Here is a 22,019-nt window from a genome sequence, read left to right on the forward strand (position 1 = left end):
AACAATATGAATTATTGTTGTACAGCGTCACAAACAGTATGCTGTAAGTGTGTGTATCCGCAGCTGCATCCCACAAACTTCACCTTCACTTTGAAATCAAGATTGACAATGTTGATTTTGCCAGCTCTTGATGAATAAAGAATTAGTAATCTTCAGTGTAGCCTGTTGGCTTCTGCTTTTAGAACAGCACTTTTAGACAAGACTAAAAAGCACCGCTTGATGAGTTTCATTACTATCATATATGGATTTTTAGGTTACAAACTCGTCACTCAATTACCTTTTAGACAGTCATTTTAATACAATTTTAATTATGTAATAAGTAATTAATTAATTAATGTTTGAAAGCAACTTACCTAACACTAGTTAAAATTCTAAGGTTTAGGTTATTCATGTCCTTTTTTTTAAAAAACATATTCAGAGATAAAAACGATGCATTAATAAGTCTGCCTTGTTAAACTCTGGAGGAGTGTGACCGAAGCTGAATGATGATGTGACTAGTAATCAGTAATAAACATTATTCATTCATTCATTTTCTTTTCAGCGTAGTCTCTTTATTAACTGGTAGTCTACACAACATTCTTTCAACATTCTGAACTCAATTCATGCATTAACAAGACCTCTTATATCTGCATTCAATGTTCCCCAGTTGTCAATAATGGTTTAGTGTCGCATCATATTGCTTAATCCTGACCACCACTGTTAGGGGTCATTACACATTACAGCTTTAATACTGGTCAAATGTAGTACTTTCTAATTCAGTCAGAGAACAAAGGGATATCCAAATATCCCCAAATATCAAAGTTACCTAATTCTGACATGGATGAAGCATCAGGAGCAAGTGATTTCATGTAAAGTTAATGCAAAGAGCGAAAAGACATCCTATGGTGCGTTACTTGCTAATGACATGTTGCGAGTTGAGCGCATTGCGCTATTGACGCGTGAATCGCGAGTTGGAAAAGTTGAAAAATCTGAACGTCGCGAACATTCGTATCGTGTTAAACAATCATGAGCTTTGTCTTGTAGGGGCGTGACTATGATGTCGTTCCTGTTGTTGGTGTTCCGGGGGAAAATTCTCCTACTAACACCGGACAACAGTTCATTAAACTCTGTGCTGGGCTCAGTCAGAAGCATCGCTGAAAGCTTCCATCATCCAGGTACAACTTCTTTTGTCACGGCGATGAGATCATTGTCTAAATTCCTGCTTAAAGATTGGCTGTCTGTACAAAGTGAGGTCATTGAGCTTTCAGCACATCTGTTGATTAATTCATGAGAAAGACTTTGTTTGAACCAATCAGTGTGCTATATTGTGAATGAGATGCAACTTCAATAATATGCATGATATAGCTTCTGAGACTCATATTATCTGTTACAGTGTTCAGAGAGAAGAGAGTTGCCAACCGTAATTCAAACTAGTAAAAGAATTGTTCGGGGACATGGTTTGTCAGTGTTGCGTTTATAAAAGTGCCGCAACAACGGTTTTGTTTCCATTTTCCCGTGATGAGAGCACATCTCGTGCGTGGACCACATGTGTGGATTACAGTGGCGACAAAAATATGTTTGTAATTAACATTTTTTACTCCAGAGCTTTTCGAATCTGGAAATAGAGAAATCCGGCCACTCATCTTCTGATTTATCATTCAACATATGACACTTGGAAAATCAAAATACAGACACAGATTTTATGAGAATGTTTAATTGAGGACTTCTAACCCCTGGCCACAACTGTTTAAACTGGTAGTCTACACAACATTCTCTTAACATTCTGAACCCATGAAGAATTCATGCTTTAACAAGACCTCTCGAGTACACATTCAATTTTCAAACCCAGGCTCATTCTGAAAACGTAGTCCCAGCCTTCTGGAGACAGCGGAATACGTCTCAGGAGGTACGTATTTTTTCAGTTTTTGTTTTTGCGAATTCTCGAGAGGCTACTGTGTGTGCTTTTTCGCATTTTAAATGTCTCTGGTGAATGCCATTCGCGCCCGCGCTGTTCTCGCGTAAACCCACCAGAGGCCGCTGTCGACCGACTAAATGATTGACTGGGCAACCTGCCAATCAGCTGACCCACCCTACCCCTTCCCTAAACCCAACCAATTTTACCGATTGACCCGCCCGGCAGCTTAATTCCCTTAACCCAACCGACGATTTACAAATCCGATCAGAAAAAAAGCCCTCGTCTGATTTTTACCACGTTTTCGGATTTTACCACATTCTCACCCTGTTATTTACTCGTTCACTTTATTTTTTGGATTCTGTTTTTGTCTTACCTGATTTCTGGAACCACTCTTCCCTGTACTCGAACCTGGTCATCATTGTCATGGTCAACTCCTATCTGCGTCGCAAGTCTGCTGACGTACACGACAAGCTTACTGGACAAACTGGTTGCGGCGGGAAAGCCCTCCACACGGAGGTAAGCGCCAAAAGGAACGCAATCATACCGCCCCATATCGTTCGCTTAAAAAATTCTATGCAGCCATACGTACCTCCAGCTACATTATTCGCTGTCTCCAGAAACGTCCGCTGGACTACGTTTTCAGAATGAGCCTGGGTTGCAATTTTCCCCAATTATCAATATTGGTTTAGTGTCTCATTATATTGCTTAGTCCTGACCACCACTGTTAGCGGTCATTACACATTACAGCTTTAACACTGGTCAAATTGAGTACTTTCTAATATAGTCAGACATTAAAGGGATAGTTTACCCAAATACTAAAATGACCTAATGCTGCGTTCCCACCAGATGTGGATGAAGCGTCAAGCCGAATGATTTACATGTTAAGTCAGATTGCCTAATCCTGACCACCACTGTTAGGGGTCATTACACATTACATCTTTGACATTGCTCAATTTTAGTACTTACTAATATAGTCAGACAATAAAGAGATAGTTCACCCAAATATCAAAATGACCCAACTCACACTCATGTGAATTTAAACCTTTTGGTTGAAAACAAAAGATATTTTTAAAGAATCCTGACAATCATCGACTTCCAAAGTACGAAAAACGAAAGTCGGTGGGCGCTAGCTACTAGCGTTCCTTAAAATATCTTCTTTTGTGTATCTCAAATAGGTTTTGGTGAGTGAAGGCTGGTTTGTGGAGATTTTTGGGGTGGTTAACCATCGCTTAAATTTAATATGGGCACACCAGATGGCATCATGACTTACAGCGCATCTGAAATATAGCTCACTTTATCATTCTCAAAACTTCCAAGGGCAGATGTGGCATCAGCAACCTAACAATTCCGAGAGAATGCATGATTTCTGACTAAAAGAGATAAGTTGAGTGAAGCTGCTATATTACAGTTATAACCAAGACCATGTAAATACTGCACCTCACCAAATAAGACAAACACTTGTGCTGGCTAATTGGCCATAATCAAACCTACGCTGATCATATGACTACAATATTTGTTTGTGTAGCTGCAGTTTTGGCAATAGGCTTTGGTTGAATGGAAGCCATTTTGAACATTATACAGCAGTCCTGTTAGAATTCAGCTCAACCAATACTGTGAACAACACATATTTATCTCAATCCCGAGAGTTGCTACTCATTAGCTTGCGTTTAAATACTGAAGCGTAATGTGCCTCTACACAAAATGACATTATGAAAGCATTCAGTATGCAGGAATATGTACAGTATTACATATATATTACATAATTTGCAAGTACACTCGACAGTTACACAATTTATATTCGAAAAAATGCAAATGTGTTGGTAGAGATTTGTAGTTAAACTCATAGTATGACGTTTTCATTGAAAAAACAAACATCAAGGTGTTTACAGTGGCTAAGTGTGTATTTAGCATGCTATTTTTGAATATAGGCAGAATTACGCCTTCTGGGAAGCATTAAACTAGATTTAAATCAGTATTTACAACAGTATCACTACATATCCATGACGATTACGTTGACATGTTTGTGCACATTTTACTTATTGTAGCTATATGTACCTGGAGTAGTAATAAGTGAAGGCAATAGGCTTGTTTAACCTGTCAGGGTGGCAATAAAGGCATGTGCATACATGGTTCTCATACAACAGTCTTCCGGTTTGCAGATGGCACATGGTCTTTTAAAGCATGTCGCTGTTTTTGGAGAATGGTTTGCATAATGGTCTGAAGGTGGGCCATAATTTCAGTGGATAGCACAATCCGAGACAGTCTCAATGGTTGATTAATCGTCCAAGTAGCACAAGCAATAATTAATATCACTGTACAAAAATAGATATATATAAAAAAAAAACAAACAAACAAAAAATAAATAAAACGTTATATAGCCTCACTTGTAGTATGGTTAGGTTCATCTTGTGAATCCAGTGAGATTCTATTGTACATGGCTAATTGTTCACATCCACACTTTACTTTTCTAAAATAGGCAAAACCCTCTGATGCATTAGCATTACATATTAGAGGTAAAGAGAATTGAGTAGAGAGTCTTTTAGAGCATCAGGTATCAGCATAGTACATTGTCCAGGCCCGGAACTGTTTACAGATCACAGTTTCTGCTTTAAACTTCATGTTTATCCACTGTCTTTTCAAACATTGTTGTTGCTTGACCCTGTGTCTGTGGAGAGCAACCGACCATTGGGCTAGGGATGTAGTTGAAAGGAGTAACTCTGACAGCTTTACTAGGGGAACTCTGTCGGAAATGGCCGACACCACTGCTGTGGGTACTTTCCGTCGACTGAAAGGTAGCAGTCGATGCTGTGCTGTAGTTTTTAAGAGATCCATCAGAATCTCCATCTTGCAGAGTATTCCCAAATACCACTATTTTCTTGGGCAGGGCAATCTTTGCGGTCTCCTCTGTAATGCTAAGCCCTTTATCAATTGTGGGAGAAGTGCTCGAGTTGGTCTTGTTGGCGGAGTAGTCCTCGGTTTGAACAGTTGCATCACTTGTTTTCCGTGATGCCAGTGTAATTGTAGGCAGTTTTCCTGGTAGTGGTGGTGGCATCTGTTTGGTGCCAGGTGAAGGTAACAGAGGCAATGCAGTGGGTGGAAGGGTGCTCTTTAATATCTGAGGAACATCCTCATCACGGATCCTTCTCCAGGTCACTTTGTCAGCGTTACGCAGTCCAGCTCTCTGCTGCTTCTGATTTACGTTTCTTTCACTTTTAGCTCGTCCGCTTGAATCAGAGGATGAAGAGCGAAGAGAGGACCGGCTGGTGACACGACTTAAGACATTTATGCTTGGTGACGAAGAGTATCTTTTGAACGTATCATCCCTCTTTTCTCTTGGCTTTGGGCAGGGGGTATTTCTCTTTGAGGCCCTGCAAGGACTTTCCGAGCTTGTTCGTCTAGCTGGGCGATTTACTGTTACGTCCCTATCAATGGATGTGGCTCTTGATAAAGCCATACCTTGTCTGAGAACCCCCTGTTCCTGAACTTGTCTTTGTCCATGAGTTACAGGCATTCTCTTTGGACCTTGAACAGCTTCTTTAAGCTCCTGACAGCGAGACGAGCATAAGAAAACTGCTGGAGCTCCTGGACCTGATCGTCGAGGTGAGGCATGCTGCGATGCTGGGACAGAACGAGAAGAAGCATCGTATCTTGAGACTTTTGATGTTTCTTTAATAAAGGTTAGTTGTCTGAGAAAGCCATTTTGATCTGATTCACCACTACTTGAATGAGCCGATGTCATGCGAACCAAATCTATTCGATTTGCTGGTAGAATTCTTTTACCTGACATCTGCGTATTTTGTCTGCTGATGCTAGTGGGCTGGTTGGTTACTAAAGGTGAAATGTTTCTGGTTTGCCTTGATGGATTCTGCATGAATGGTATTCTGACAGGAGATTTCTGTGTTTTCCTGTCTATAGGGGATTTAGAGTTTTGATCAATGTTTGAATTTCTTCCTCTTCTGTCTGGCGGGCTGGATGGTGCTGATGCCACCTTCTCTGTTCCTTTTATGGGAGGCTGGGAGGTTACTTTTTTCTGAGGTTGCCTGGATGGTGTTGAGCTTTGTGATGATCCTGATGATGAGCTCTTCGGTATCCTGGCAGGTGGCGTTGAGCTTCTTTTGGGCAAAGACAATTGAGTGGACTCCATGGGTTGGCCCAGTCTGTGAAGGCTTCTTGACCTATGTTGAGCTAGATTTGGATTTTTAGGGGCATCTGCTTTCGGTGACACCTTTTTAGGTGGTGGTCTCTGAGAGAGTGTTGTCTCCTTTTTGGGTGTGTATATCACTGTTCTACCCCTGAAGACCACAGGGAAGTTTGGTACAGGTTTACGAGGGGCAAAATCAAGCGGTTTATTAGCCTTTTTGTCATCTTTGTATACTTTCTTCTCTTTAGGAGTAAAGCTTGAGCCAGACATAAATGACAAAACCGACTCAGACTCTGATGAGGGTTCCTGGGACTTTGAAGCTTGTAACTTGGTTATGATTGTATTCGCTCCTTCTTGTATTGCTCTCCATTCAACACTATTGAGATCAGAGTCCTTGTCTGATGCCATTTCATCACTATCTAGGTCATTATCAAGAAGAGTAGCTTTTTGTTTGTGCTTTTTCTCAGCTTTTCTTTTTCGGGCAGCTTGCCTTTTCTTGTGTTGTGGCATAGCAGATGTTATGCATTTTATCAAAAGATCATCTTCTGAATCCATGCTGACTGAACTAGGCGAGCTGTTCTCTTCAAACTGGTTGAGGTCTTTCTGTGACTTTGGATGGCACTGAAGGTTGGACATTATGTTATGTCTATTCTTTATCCACGTATGTTGAGGATTTTCATGTTCCTCAAATTCAGCATCACTTAAAGAACTAAGAGAGGAACTCAAAGAGTAGCATGGAGGTGCTTCTTCTAAAATTAGATTTTGTTTGATTCTGTGAAAACCATTTTGGCGGGACTGATAACTGTTGACTTGATCTTGTATGTTAGCATTACGTATTATATTGCTTGAATCATATTGTTGTTTCCGTCCAGTCCTATTCATCTGTCCATCATGCCTTTCCATTTTATGACAAATGCCTTCTGTAGATGATGGATGACGCCTCGACTTTAGGGATAGAGTGTTTTCCTGCACATGACTTAGATAGCAGGTTTTCTGATTTTGGTACACCTCAGTGCTTTGTTTTCTCATGGGAAAATCCAACTGTGGCATGCTTCTTGACAGATTCTGTCCTTGCTTTTGAATTTGTCTAACTGGAGACTGGCTTTGAATTCGTTGCTGGGTCATTTTTGCTGCCATCTCTTTACTTTGTATTAGTAATCTCTGAGTGGGAACCATTCTTCTGATCGTTTTGTTCAGTTGATTCGTGACTAGGTGAGACTGACATGCTATTTTAGTTGGTTTGTGGAAGCGAGAGAACATGCGTAGGTCTTCAATTCTCTTTGCCTCGATATCAACAAGCTCTTGTGTCTCTTTGTTTCTTCGCCAGTCTTTCATGCCTTTAGTTCTGGCTGGATATTGAAGAGTTTCATCACTCAAGGAAGTGGTGCTTGAGAAATTGATGGGTGTACCTTCTGCAGAGTCTGTGTAAGAGGAATCATCATGATAGATTTCTTTCGAAGACATTCCAAGCTTTTGTCCAGTACACATTTGATTGTTTTTGTTCTGCAGCACCATATATACTGGCACAGATTTTCGAGCCTGCATGTTGATTACTTGGTTTGAGAGACTGGGTATCACAGTGGACCTTACCTTCTTAAACCTGGAAGGCATGGCGGAATTAATGCACTCTTTGAGAATTTCAATGTCATCATCTGAGTTGCCTTCACTATATTGGTCTTCCATATCCTCTTCTTTTTCAGACTCCTCTGGATCATTGTCTTGTTGGTTTAGCAAAGGGGTAAGTTTGAGCTCCACATCTTTCTGAACATAGTGTTCATGCAGTGGAAGGGCACTCAGACTTGAGGCACACGAGAAATTCTCAATCGGCTTTTCCACAGTGAAATAGATCATTGTGTCCAAATCCTGAGGTAGGTTAAACCTTTCTTTAAAGTCTGCAATTTCCATAAACTTGCGCAAACTACTCTCCCATTGGCTTCCTACACCACTAAGATTCTGAGCATCTGCTCCACCTGACTCTGGACAGCATGGAGTTTTACTGCGACTAGGAGGCATTGTTTGTCCCGGGCTGTCTGGTAGGTCACTGGGGCTTACAGTTCCACTTATCATTTCACTACATGGATCACTCTGAATAGAGCTGGCAATTGAAGGAGATTCAAAGCTGCCAAGTGAGCTCACTGAACTACAGCGACTCATTACAAGAGGTGTTTCGTGAATGTAGTTGTCCGAAGAACTGGATGGCGTCCTGTCCTCAAGTATTACTGGGGACACTCCTCTAAGGAACCTCTTCTCATTTTTGATTGTACCAGAGATCTCAATTGGATCAGAGCTACTGATTTTCTGATCAGTTACTAATAACTGACTGTCACTCAAGTCATCAAGTGTCTCGTTCTCATCCTCTTCATCTTTTCTCTCAACATTCACGTCTTCTACCTCTATGATTTCCAATGAGGAGTCACTTTCTAGCTCATTTTCAGTTTGACTTTGTCCATCAAGAGCTCCATCGCCAGAGGACAAAGAGGACAGAGAACTGCAACGAGAGAAGCATATTGGAGTGTTCTCTACAGAATACTTCTGAGGAGTTTCCAGCTGTCCTATTGTGGGACTTCTTGCAGAGCATATTGGGGAAAACTTGCTAATGCTTCCACCAGTCATAACTGCTGGAACCCAAGCTTGCCTGCGCATTGCTTGAGCTGCCTGAACATTAATTGCAGTCTTTGCAACACCAAACTTGGCAACACTCTGGATCAGTGGAACATGCTGATAGGAGGGAGACAACTTGACAGTTGGTATGCTAGTTTCTGAAGAAACCTTTGTTGAAACAGTTGCAGGGGTTGATATAAATGGCTCTTGGCTTTTCTCTGTATCTGTGGATCCTGAATCAGGCAAAATAGCATCTTTGTTTGCCTCAAAATCTCTTTCAGGTATTTCATTTTGACACATGACTCTTGAAATATGTACACCATTAGTCAGTGGTTCCTCATGAGCTACCTTAAGGTCAAGCTTATTTGGACGTCGTTGTTCTGTTGGTCTGGCAGAGGGATGAGTCTGGTCTTGACTGCCACAATAGCCATCACTGATGCTACCACTGTTAAGGCTGTCATTGGATAAGCTCGAGTTTGTTGTTTTAAGACGCATAAAGGCATGTGCTCTGCTGAGACGCTCTTTAGGAGAAAAAGTGCTGCTATCTGAGAGAGGACATGGGGAGCATGAAATGGCTCTCGCTTCATGAAGCTCATCTGGCCCGTAATTCCAATCCAAAAAATGATCTTCTGAACTGAGACTGAAGCTGTCCTCTGATGATGTATGCATGGTAATGTCATCTACCAGTTTGTCAATTTTAGCCACTGTGTTGGTGATCTTCTTGGCCAATTTTTCAGCTGCCACAGTCACTTCGTCGTCAGGAGGTTGTGATCTTTTAATGTCTGTTTGAAAGGTTTCAATGTCTTGTTCGGGCTCCCCCTCGCGCTTACGAAGCTGCGTATTAAGGAAGTTAGAATTGTTCAAGAACATGGAGAGCATGGAAAATGTCCCAGTGTCCAGGCTGGTGGATACATTAGGTGCTTCATCATCATCAAAACAGCCAGAATCTGAAGCATAGTCCTTTGCTAGGCTCTCAATATGCCTCAATGGCTTGTTTATATTAGCATGCTTGAAACTTTGCTTCTCAAGTGTGTCAAATGTTTCTGCTAGATGCTTTGCATCTAACTCAGCCTCTAATGCTTTCTGCTTCCTCATATAGAGGGATGGCATGCATGATCCCGGGGATATAACAGCTGCATCTTTATATTTGAGTGGACGATTTGTGAGGAGGTTTCGCAGAGCTGCAGCACTTCCCATGGCTATCATTTTGTGCTTTGAGTTGATGAGATTGCGTAGCATGCTTACAGCTCCCAGATCCCACAGCAACTCCTGGTCTTTTGGACTTCGTGCAGACAGGTTCCAGAGGGTTCCACACGCATTACTCACAATAGTCAAACTGTGAGATCGCAAATGCTGTAGCAGAGTCTGAAGGCAGTTATGATCCCTGAGGATTTGCCTGCATTAGGAAAACAGAAGAAATGTAAGTAATATTACTTATATTTTAACCAAGAGCTCTGTTTATTTTGTAAATGTGAATAAACAGGATACCTGTAATCATCTCGGGTGGCGATAAGGCTGGACACATTGCGCAGAATGCCTCCACCGCTCTCAATAATGGCCAGTGAGTTGGTTTGGCATCGGTAAGTCAAAGTGCTAACCAAAAAGCCAAGAGCACCATCAACAGAGCAAATTGCCACCTTATTCTCAGTGCTGTGCGCTGACAAATTCCACAGTGCACTTAACACACTCTTTAATGTGGATTCCTATGGAGAAGACCATGAAAAGTTTAATACTGAGTGGTAATGAAACACCACTTTTAACGACTGAAATCATAAAGAAATTGATTGTACCTTTGTAGCCTGCAATGCACAAGTCATAAGTCCTGATACACTGCCGACATCCCTCAAAGCCCTCTTACTATTGATATCAGCACGCCATGACAGGTTTCTTAGTATACTTGACACAACCTAAAAATAATGACAGATCACGAAAATGTTGTGAGTCAAATACTTAGAAATGGTTGAATCAAAAAATACTATTAAAACTATTGAAAAGTAGCTTAAGTACCTGCTGTAATTCCTCGCTATCTGATGCTAGCTGTGCAACGATGGCTTGAAGACAATTTTTCTTTGAGCAAAGTGTAGCCTGAGAAAGTAAATAAAGGTATATTTGTCAACATCACAAAAAGACAAGTTTTGAAAAAAGCTGCATGTGTCGTTAACTGCTAAATTAATTCACTTTTAACCATAATTACATTAATAATTTGTTTTAATAATTGTCTTTTATACATGTATGCAATCATTTGAAAAATGTACCTTATTTACAACATCTCCATATGTAAGATTAGTGACCGCCATTCCTGCGTAACGCCGGAGAGCCATATTGATTGGCTCATTGTGCATGCCATACAGTTCTTGGTCCAGCTGCATTAGCTCCGCTATAGCTTGGAGGCCCCCTAAAATGTGGAATTAACACTTTTAGTGTGTTCTTTCTTCACAGCAAATGTACACTACCTAAGTCTTGCGCCTATCCAAGTTTTAGAAACAATACATAATAATTTGAGTTCTAGTTGATCAATTGAAATGAAAAGGGGCCCTTTGCAGAATTCCCAGAGTTCATCAAGATTCTTCGGATTCATCTTCAATGCCTCCTCCTTTATCTTACCCCGGACATTCTCAATAATGTTTATGTCGGGTGATTGGGCTGGCCAACCCTAGAGCACCTTGACCTTCTTTGCTTTCAGGAATTTTGATGTGGAGGCTGAAGTTTGAGAAGGAGCGCTATCCTGCTGAACAATTTGCCCTCTCCTGTGGTTTGTAATGTAAAGGGAGGCACTAATGTCTTGGTACCTCAGGCTGTCGATGTTGCCATCCACTCTGCAGATCTCTTGCATGCCGCCATACTGAATGTAACCCCCAAAGTATGATTTTTCCTTCACCAAACTTGACTGATTTATTTAGGAATCTTGGGTCAAATCCAGTTCCAATAGGTCTTGTGCAATATTTGTGATGAGTGGGATGCAGTTCAACAGATGATTCATCACTTGCTACTTTTCCAAATGATCAACTAGAAGTCAAGTTATTATTTGTTGCTCTTACAACTGGGATCAACGACAACACTTTTGTCAGGTAGTGTACTTATTTACAACTAAGTCATACTCTTGGATATGTTATAAACAGGGCAATGACTTACCTAGTTCATTCATTGCCCTGCGATACTCTTCCTCGAAAGATAACTTCATTATTGCACACAAGGCCTGGCATATCTGGGGATCCACTGGCTCAGGGATTTCTGTTGATTTCAAAGTGAATCCATTTTATTATTAGGTATAACCTTTTTTATTTCTTATAAAACTTTTTGCAAAGAACAAGTGACTGCTCATGTAACACATGGACTTCACCAGAGCTTACCTGTGGTTTTGCTACCACCGGGTGAAGGGGTACTTAAATGGTTCTCAATCCAGTCCCATCCATTTTCGCAGTGGGAGCGAATCTGCTCCAGCACATGGAGAACTCTCATCTCACGTCGTGCTTGACCCTCATCTGGCTGTGAATACACGATGTTGTGCAGTGCAGCACTGGCTCTGGAACGGGCTTCTCGACTGTAGCATCCTGTCCCAGCTGCCTCCCCGGTGCCCCCCTCGTGTAGTATTTGTACAAGCAGCGGGACACAGCCAGACTTGCGCATAGCAATGCAGCTTTCCTGTGAGCTTGACATTGCCAGAAGGGTACGGGACATTTCCTCCCGATCTCTGGAGGCCAGCATGGAAAGTAGCCAAAACACCATCTCCACCTGCAACCCAAATATAGTGTAACTACAGCTGACATATAATATCTATACAGTTTATTATTACTATGGTTTCTGATTACAACTATATGAATTCCACATGTAAAAGATTGTCATGGACACTAACATATTTGTACAGCTACTTTTGGAAATGATGTTAAAATGTATGTATACTATGTAGGGTGACTTCTTGGGTAAGGTACTTCCCTCTAAACAAGTTTCTCATGTTAGGCCCCCTTGCATTAGGAGAACAATAGAAATTTAAGTCCTATCACTGATATATGTATGTTTTTTCAGGGTTTTTACCTTTAATGGACAGGATAGTGGAGTTTACAGACAAGAGAGTGTGGGGAGCAGAGAGAGGGGAAGGATCGGCTAAGGACCACAAGCTGGGAATCGAACTCGGGTTGCTGTGAACACCTCAGTGTTATGTATCAGCACTCTAACCACTAGGCTATTGGCGCTAACATCTCTGACTTTCATTCATTCATTCATTTTCTTGTCGGCTTAGTCCCTTTATTAATCCGGGGTCGCCAAAGCGGAATGAACCGCCAACTTATCCAGCAAGTTTTTATGCAGCGGATGCCCTTTCAGCCGCAACCCATCTCTGGGAAACATCCACACACACATTCACACACACACTCATACACTACTGACAATTTAGCCTACCCAATTCACCTGTAGCACATGTCTTTGGACTGTGGGGGAAACCGGAGCACCCGGAGGAAACCCACGCGAAGACAGGGAGAAACTCCACACAGAAACGCCAACTGAGCTGAGTTTCGAACTAGTAACCCAGCGACCTTCTTGCTGTGAGGCGACAGCACTACCTACTGCGCCACTGCCTCGCCCATATCTCTGACTTTTATTATTATTATTATTTTTAAGACTTATTTTTGCCTTTATTTGACAGGACGGTAGTTGACAGGAATCTAAATGAGAGAAAGAAAGGGGTAGGATCAGGAAAAGTCTACAAGCTGGGATTCGAACTTGAGACAGCCAGAGTGCTTCCACACCATATGTCAGTGCGCTAACCACTGGGCTATTGCACCAACTCACTGATATTTTAACCGAAAGCTCTGTTTTTTATGTGAATAAACATTCATTCATTCATTCATTTTCTTGTCGGCTTAGTCTCTTTATTAATTTGGGGTCGCCACAGCGGAATGAACCACCAACTTATCCAGCAAGTTTTTAATGCAGCGGATGCCCTTGTTGATGTCTCTGGGAAACATACACACACACACACACTCTTACACTACAGACAATTTAGCCTACCCAATTCACCTGTACCACATGTCTTTGGACTGTGGGGGAAACCGGAGCACCCGGAGAAACCCACGCGAACGTAGGGAGAACATGCAAACTCCACACAGAAACACCAACTGAGCCGAGGATCGAACATTCTTGCTGTGAGGCGAACGTGCTACCCACTGCGCCAATAAGGCTGGACACATTGCACAGAATGCCTCCACCACTCTCAATAATGGCCAACAAGTTGGTTTGGCATTGATAAGTCAAAGTGCTAACCAAAAACCTACCACCCTGATTGTTTTAGATGACTAATTACACAACATCAATATCAAATAAACCTGAGGACTGGTGATATGAAACATTACTAATTACACTCATGTTGTTCTAAACCGAAGAATCCTTCGTTCGAAAATCTGAGAGCTTCCTCTCTTCCAAAGGCAGCAACTTGTTCAAAGTTCATAAAGGGACCAACATCCTCAAAGCATACCATTTGACTTCAGTGGTTCAATTGGAATATTATTAAGCTACAAGAATCTTTTTCAAGCGCACATACAACAAAATTATTCTACTGTGGACTGATGTTTCTGTTTCAAACAAAGAACAAGTGTATCTGAGGTAAAGCCCACAGTGCATGCCCTGCGTGTTGTGCATTTATACTTCTGTGCGCTGTTTGTGTTGCTCTGCAAAAACCCTTACGAAATGCTAGCTGGCAGTAGGTGTTTATGTTCCTCTGTGTCGAGTTTCTTCACAGGTGTTTTGAATGCTACCTTAACGTACACATTACTCAAACTCGCTCATTTTGAGGCGGGAACTGGCATTTAGAACTGGTAATTTGAAAATGGGTTTCAATAGCGTTTTGAGTGGATTAAAGTGTTTTTATGACACACAACTTTAAAAGGAGTGTGTTAAAGCTGTTATGATCTGTCATATCTGTGGTTCAAGCGCGAGAGAAAAACAGTATTGTGAGCCATGTTTTTTTTTTGTTCTACTTATTCACGTGCCCCAAAAAAAGACATTTAAAATAAACAAAACAATATGATGTCTTTTGACTGCTTTCTTTAATAACTACATTACACAATACTTGTACTTTTACTTTCAGTACTTGAGTAGTACATTTTGAAATAAACTACTTGTAATACTTAAGTACAAAAAATGTTAAATACTTTAGTACTTCCTCTTAAGTATGGTGCTTAAAGAGCAATTCAACTTCTACTCAAGTCACTTTTTTGATAAAGCACTTGTACTTTTACTTAAGTCTGAGTCTCTAGTACTTTATACATCTTTGTGTGTGTGTGTGTGTGTGTGTGTATATATATATATATATATATATATATATATATATATATATATATATATAACACATATATATATTCATTCATTCTTTTGCTTTTCAGCTTAGTCCCTTTATTTATTAGGGGTCGCCACAGCGGAAAATATATATATATATATATATATATATATATATATATATATATATATATATATATATATATATATATATATATATATATATATATATATATATATATGTTGATATTGATATTGATATTAAAAAACTTACTTTGCTCCCTGCTTCTCCAGGAGCATCCAGAGTACCAGCATTTCCAGTATCCATGTCAGGAACACATGCTTTTGGGAGGCACTCGGTGCTCTGTTGAAAAAGAGAGCTTGGTTTATTATTTGTCCCAATTTTATACAGTAGCTACTTGAAAATTGAACTCATAAATAAGCAAAGGTTCATAGTAAGCGTGTTTAGCCACACCTGTGGCAATTGAGACTCACTCACAATTTTCTATTTCCTGTTTGAAATCTGTTTCTGTTGGACTGTGCATGTGCACACCATCTGCATTTGGACAGTGAATCAGCACCAGCGCCAACGCATTACATTCATTCTTGCATACTCAAAGCCATCACTATGGCAACATTTGGCAACAGTGCTGTGATCTCTAGACCACCGGAAAGAATGCAGATATGGCTTTCTATCTGTGTGTCATGTTTTAATTAAATTAGACTATACAGACATTAATTGGAAAAATAAGAGTACAATTTTGGACTGTTCAGTGAAGGATGATTAAAACATAAATATTACTGATTAATAAGCATCCCAAAATGAAGTTGTAAGAAAGTTCCATGTGCAGTTATGTTATTAAGGTTTCGTTAATAACATTTTTTTGTCATATAATAGTCCACATATTTCCACTGGTAACCTTTTTATTTTGATGATCTTTAGATATTCTGTTGACTATAAGACTCAGCAAAATCAACACGGTTCCATTGTGTATAACGTCATTATCTTAGCTTCATTAACAGTAAGGCTCGAGCTCATTGTCAGTCTGGTGCAGTGTTGAGCGGGCAGATAACTGTGCTGCGGTGGGAATCCCTTAGTCTCAGTGAGCTATGCTTCAAAATTATAGCTTCACACTTGCCAAGCATCCCAGTTACTGAGCAGCCAATAGGAGGAAGCCTGCAGAGGACAAACCCCCCTTTTTTTTGCATAGCAACACTGGTGCCAGCCTGTGCTATGAGACTGTGCCAGGTGAGACCGGGCAGTGCTGCTGTAGAGTAAAAAGGAACATCCTAGAAGAACAGTGCATCATATTTTCATGATGTTTAGTTTTTTTAATTATTAAAATGACCATCTACTAGCATACCACAAGCAATCTGCACTTTTAGCTATGTTATTAAATGTAAGTCAAAGTTTTATATATGTATTCCTCTCCACAGAATGCACAATTCTTTACCTAAGCCAGAAATGTCAAATTTATAATGTGATTTTTCCAGCACACTGGTTCAGTCAACAATGTTCTCTGTGGTTTTATGTTGCCCTTGGCAATGACAAACCCACAGTAGTTTATAGCATCTATAAATTGTTCTGTACATTTGCCATTGCCGAGCGTAAAAAGTGATTTGTAGATTTTTAATGTCATCACATAAGTCATTGGTGTGAAATAATCTATGTGTCCTTTCTTTCTATAAATACTGATGTTTTGGTGGCGTCAACGAGAAAACAGTCAGCGCTCTCGGCACATGGTTACAAGGTTAAAATGGTTACATAAACAACAGTTTTGTCTGATTCTTGAATTTGATTGGCTGACAGCTGTGCGATATTCTGCAAATAACAGCACTCGTACCGCCTCTTCATCCTTGTGTATTACTCCGCCCACATACAGCAACAAGCAGAGGACACAACAGTTTGACAAATATTGCAGCAGTTGGACAACATAATGTACCTTTGAGGCTTTTTCAGGAGAGAATGTAGTTATTTAGATTGCAACTATGCATTTTATTTGTAAGAATAGTGCCTGTTTTAAATATTTATCATTTCGGAGAGACATTGCATCGGTGGTCTTTAAGGTATAGCAAAGTCGGTTGACATTGTCTATCCACAAGATGGCAACAGAGACTGCATAATAAGCCCTTAGAGGAGGAAAACAGCGTAATTTTAAACTACAGCTGATCAAATCATTATAAAACAGGTAAGTGACAAGAGTAATGAGTGTGAAAGGGACTCGCATATCTTGAATGTATGTACTTTGAGTTGGCCACTCTTTTTATAACCCTGAGTTACTTTTTGGTTGGCCATCTGTTTTTACTGAGTCTCCTGTTTTCGTTACTGCAGACTATTTCGGTACAAAGAAAGAAGAAATCCCCGCAAGTGTTTAGAATTTTTTGTTTGTTTCCCTTTTCCTTCCTCACAAGCTTTAGAGACGTAATATAAATTCCGCTTTTAAATAATAGGTCACCTATAGCTTTCGCCATGAGGGTGTGTTCAAAATGACATGCGAAAGGAACACAATTGTAAACATCAAGATTGCTAAAACTGAACTACAAAATTGTTTGAAAGCAAATTACACCTAAGAGAGATATGGCTTTAATGCTTTTTTATTTTTAATAACTCCAACTTTGAATGTTAGAATGCTCTAAATCAGGGGTCACCAAACTTGTTCCTGGAGGGCCGGTGTCCTGCAGATTTTAGCTCCAACCATAATCAAACACACCTGAACAAGCTAATCAAGGTCTTACAAGGTATACTTGAAACATCCAGGCTGGTGTGTTGAGGCAAGTTGAAGCTAAACCCTGCAGGGACACCAGCCCTCCAGGACCGAGATTGGTGACCCCTGCTCTAAATGAAAAGGCATAGGGGGGATAAGAAGTGGGAATAGAACACAGCCAGGGACTATGTTTCAAACTACAGCTCCAGAGGTATAGTTGAGAGTGCTTAAGCTTGCGATTGTTCTTTGGAACGATGGATCTGGGAAACTGCAAATCAAAAAACTATGTTTGTAACGCTGGAACTTGCAATCTTAGTTGGCTAGCGATGGTTTTGGGAAACGCACCCCAGTTTAGCAGCGCCCATAATATAAGTCTTGAAAACGGATAATAAAATGCATATTATGTATACACTTAATACTTAGTAATATTAGACACTAAGTTAAGAGCATTTGATAAATTATAGATTTAAAGATTCAAGTTAATGCTTGCAATGTGTTTGAAAAAGCCATTTTAACCCATATATTGCCTGAGATTTTGTTGCATTTACATGGTTTTGATCAGGAAGTCTCCTTAACATGGTATTTTGAATGCTTTGTGAAAGTTAATCATTTTGTGCAATTGGATCTGTTGTTTGAATCTTTAGAAAAGCTTTGGGCTCTATTTTGACAGTCTAAAAGGGTTGAGTTTATTTTCTTAATGAGTTATAGGTGTGTTTTGAGAATAAACTAATCAGAGAGCCTATAGCCTATAAATAATTAATTTAGTTTGTTAAGCGCAAAGATTTGTTTCAAAACTATTTCTAAATTCAGTTCAAAATTCCAGCAAACGAATAAATGAACAATAATGACCAAGTGTAGTCAAAATAGTTATTTTCAAATACACATGCTGTGCCCCATAAGGTCTAAAAGGTGGACAAATCTTAGCTTGTTTTTAATAAAACAAATATAAATATGGATATAATAAATAATACTGCTAATAATAATAACATTATACAAAAGCAAATTGAATGAACTGAAAAAGCCTCCCGAGATGAAGAAAGTAAGGCAGTGGTTTTTAAATTCATGTAGGCTAGAAATGAATATGTTTTGTAATATTTTAATCATTTATATTTATATCCTATATCTATCCTTATTATAATATATCTTTTTCATATGTAAAGATATTTGCGTATTGCTCTACATCTTGTGTGTTGTGTGTAAGCCAGGCGCACTTTGCCCCAGACAATAGACCGACTTTGTTCTGGTCTAAAGAACAGACTATTTACAGTTTCTCAAAATAGCAACGCGCCAAAACACGCCTGCTTTTTCAAACCAGAATGCCTATGGGCGCACATTTGAGCGCAAATGCATTTGCTATTTAAACAGTGTGGCGCAACACCTCAAAATGACCCTTGCGCCGAGCTGAAAGCAGCAAAAGACTATTACGCCACGCCTTGCGCCACATTGCGCCGGGTGTATGATAGGGCCCTTTGTTTCTCCCATAACTATGATAGAACGACATCAAGTCCAGCAGAGGTCATGGAGCAGCAGCTCATTTGCATTTAAAGAATTTAATCAAACACCTAAACAAGCTAATCAAGGTCTAATAATTGCTCCAAAGCTGCAGGAAAGTGAATTTTTTTAACGCTGGATCAGAACTCTGAACTCTCATGACTGAACTTGCGCCTAATTTTTAGCCTAAACATCATGGACACATTGTTAATCATTTTAAAGAAGTGTGTGTATGTGTTACCTGTGTTTCAGGTAGAGCGCTCTTCTCTTGAGGACCACGTGAGCTCTGGGCATCATGAAGCTCTTTCTCTAGCTGTTCCAACCGAGCAACACGGATCTGTATGCGGTAACACATAACGGGCTTTTTGATAATAATAATTTAAGAGCACATCATTGATAAACCCCTATAATCTCAGTTAGTTTAGCCTTGTGGTTCATCCAGTGCGGTGTTTATGATGAAGTGGGTTGTTTTGGGTAGTTAAAACAACAAGTTGTAACCAAAACAACATTGTGCTGGATGCTTGACTGCGAGTTCTGTGGTTTACACAAGTATGGCTTGTGACTGACACGTGACATTTAAGCTGGATTTACAGCTGCATCTTTGTCGGTGAAACGTGGCATTAAATCTATAATCTGTTCTTACTTGTGTTCTCTGGACCATCTCATCACTGGTGCCGAAACGTTCCTCCATCACAGAACGCAACTGCTGAGCTTCAAACTCCAGCTGCTGTCTGATAAAATCCACCTGCATAGAGAACTGTGAGGCAAGAAACGTATCTTTAATAATCATACAATTAACAAAACTGCACACATAACTTTGTTTCCACAATCAAAACAAGCCAAATCTATAGTCATTACCAGTAAAATCAAGAGACTCAGAAGTGAGTAACTGGAAGTTGTTTAGGCTTACCGTATCAAGCCGTGGCAGTTCAGCCAGTCTCTGAGACAATCCCTGCAGCTGTGAGTAATACCACCGTCGCTCTTTCTCCTCTTTCTCTATTTCACTCAGCAACATAGTCCTACAAAACACACACACACACACACACACACACTGAAACTTAAATTCACTGTACTCAACAAGGTTTAGGGGAATTCAGTAATGAGCATTCAAGTTCAAAAGACTATTATTTGTCTGATATGTTTATGTAAACCTGGACCACAAAACCATAATTTTAAGATTTTGACATCACATGAAAGTAATTATTGAGCTTTCCATTAATAGGTAATCTGTTGGAATAGTACAATATTTGGCTTAGATGCAACTATTAAAAAAAATCTAGATTCTGAGAGTGAAAAATATTGAGAAAGTCTCATTTAAATTGTCTAAATGAAGTGCTTAGCTACCTGACAAAAGTCTTGTCGTCAATCCCAGTTGTAAGAGCAACAAATAATAAATTGACTTCTATTTTATCATTTGGAAAAGTGGCAGAAGATAGATTTCTCCGATGACTCGTCTGTTGAGATGCATCCCAATAATCATAAATACTGCAGAAGACCTATTGGAACCCGCATGGACCCAAGATTCTCACAGAAATCAGTCAAGTTTGGTGAAGAAAAAATCGTGGTTTGGGTTATGGATTTTAGATTTTTTAGCCCAACCTAAAACATGAAAAAACTGCCATGTTTAACTATTATCATCGGCCTTTTCATTGCCTATTATAAACTTTCATCGCCTATTATAAACTCAGGAATGACATAATTATTTTTTTAACAGAGGTTACATGTGCTGGCCAAGATTAAAGATACAGCACGCAGAAGTATAAATGCACATACTGACGCAGAAGTATAAACCAAGCTTTAGCTTGCAAATCCCAGTCTGCATCCAGATACTATTAAGAGCGTGAGGTATTTCCCTGGTACAGCCAAACCGATCGAGACACTGCTCGCTGCAGAGCCATTTGAGCTCCAGCGAGCTTGAGGTCTAACTCCTCCTCCTATAAGCTGTTTTAATATGTAGACCCACCCCTCTCCTAAAGCCTGGTTTATACTTCTGCGTCAAGTCATGCAACGCCCGTAGCTGTGCATTTATACTTCTGCGCGCTGTCTCTGTTGGTCTACAAGAACACTTCCGAAACGCTAGTTGGCAGTGAGGTGTAAATGTTCCTCTGTGTCGAGTTTCTTCGCTGCTGTTTTGCTTTTCCTGAACACTTCAGGGATGTACAAGTGACTCAAACTCGCTCATTTTGAGGCAGGAACCGGCGGACTTGCAACAACTTTAACCATGAGGTAAACACAAAACAAAACTTTCCATCCAGAGCTCCTTTACTGGACTCCACACTTATTAACAATCGCTACATCGGGCTCGGGCTGCTCTCGGTCCCGCCCAGACTCGTCAGCGCTACCAAGCCGACCAATAAGCCTGTTGACCTTATTCTAAAATGCGGAAGTGCGCCTGTTTTCGCGATTGTCTAAGAACTTCCGTTTCAGTCGCCTATGGGAGAAATGACAAGGAATAATAAACGGCAAAAAACGGTCAAACTACTTGCTCTACAAACAAATGTTCGCATGACTACACAGACCAAGTAGAATAACATGACAAGGAAATATCAGTTTGCAACATCAAACAGCGAAACGAGCAGTTTTTAATGTCTAAAAATGAATGGAAGTGAATGAGACCGGAAGTCTCGTGGCAAAAAGATTCAAACGGCAGCGCCCGCTCGTCTGCGGAGAATAAGGTCAATAAGCAAACGTGTCGTTGCGACGTGTAGTTACATTTTTTAAGAGGTGCGCTTCCACAGCGTAGGGCTATGCGTCGACGCGTAGGCTACGCCGTAGCATACGCGTGCGCTTGAAGTGTATAAATCAGCCTTAAGACTACGTTACGTCACACTTGCTGTGCTAAAACATTTGCTGTCAGTACACAAAGCAGTGATCTTCTCTCAGGTTGCTAGATTTGTCGCTAGTCGCTTTTTTGAACATT

The 22,019-nt window shown here is 40.2% G+C and overlaps 1 protein-coding gene across 2 annotated transcripts in view; it reads right to left on the bottom strand.

The window, feature by feature from the left end:
- Positions 1 to 1,677: 1,677 nt before the first annotated feature.
- The window catches only part of apc2 (APC regulator of WNT signaling pathway 2), a 42,922-nt gene continuing 22,580 nt past the window's right edge, over positions 1,678 to 22,019 (bottom strand). For both annotated transcript variants that reach the window (XM_021479985.3, XM_073916293.1), the window contains exons 5-15: positions 20,010 to 20,118; positions 19,743 to 19,856; positions 19,341 to 19,436; positions 15,178 to 15,267; positions 11,987 to 12,368; positions 11,769 to 11,867; positions 10,892 to 11,031; positions 10,644 to 10,721; positions 10,427 to 10,543; positions 10,125 to 10,339; positions 1,678 to 10,032 (exon numbers count right to left, since the gene is read on the bottom strand). In XM_021479985.3, coding sequence (XP_021335660.3) covers positions 4,503 to 10,032; positions 10,125 to 10,339; positions 10,427 to 10,543; positions 10,644 to 10,721; positions 10,892 to 11,031; positions 11,769 to 11,867; positions 11,987 to 12,368; positions 15,178 to 15,267; positions 19,341 to 19,436; positions 19,743 to 19,856; positions 20,010 to 20,118 — 6,970 coding nt within the window. In that variant the 3' untranslated portion in view covers positions 1,678 to 4,502. The remainder of the gene's footprint in view (positions 10,033 to 10,124; positions 10,340 to 10,426; positions 10,544 to 10,643; positions 10,722 to 10,891; positions 11,032 to 11,768; positions 11,868 to 11,986; positions 12,369 to 15,177; positions 15,268 to 19,340; positions 19,437 to 19,742; positions 19,857 to 20,009; positions 20,119 to 22,019) is intronic.

The sequence above is a fragment of the Danio rerio genome, chromosome 11 (assembly GCF_049306965.1).
Source record: "Danio rerio strain Tuebingen ecotype United States chromosome 11, GRCz12tu, whole genome shotgun sequence".
Taxonomy (NCBI): domain Eukaryota; kingdom Metazoa; phylum Chordata; class Actinopteri; order Cypriniformes; family Danionidae; genus Danio; species Danio rerio.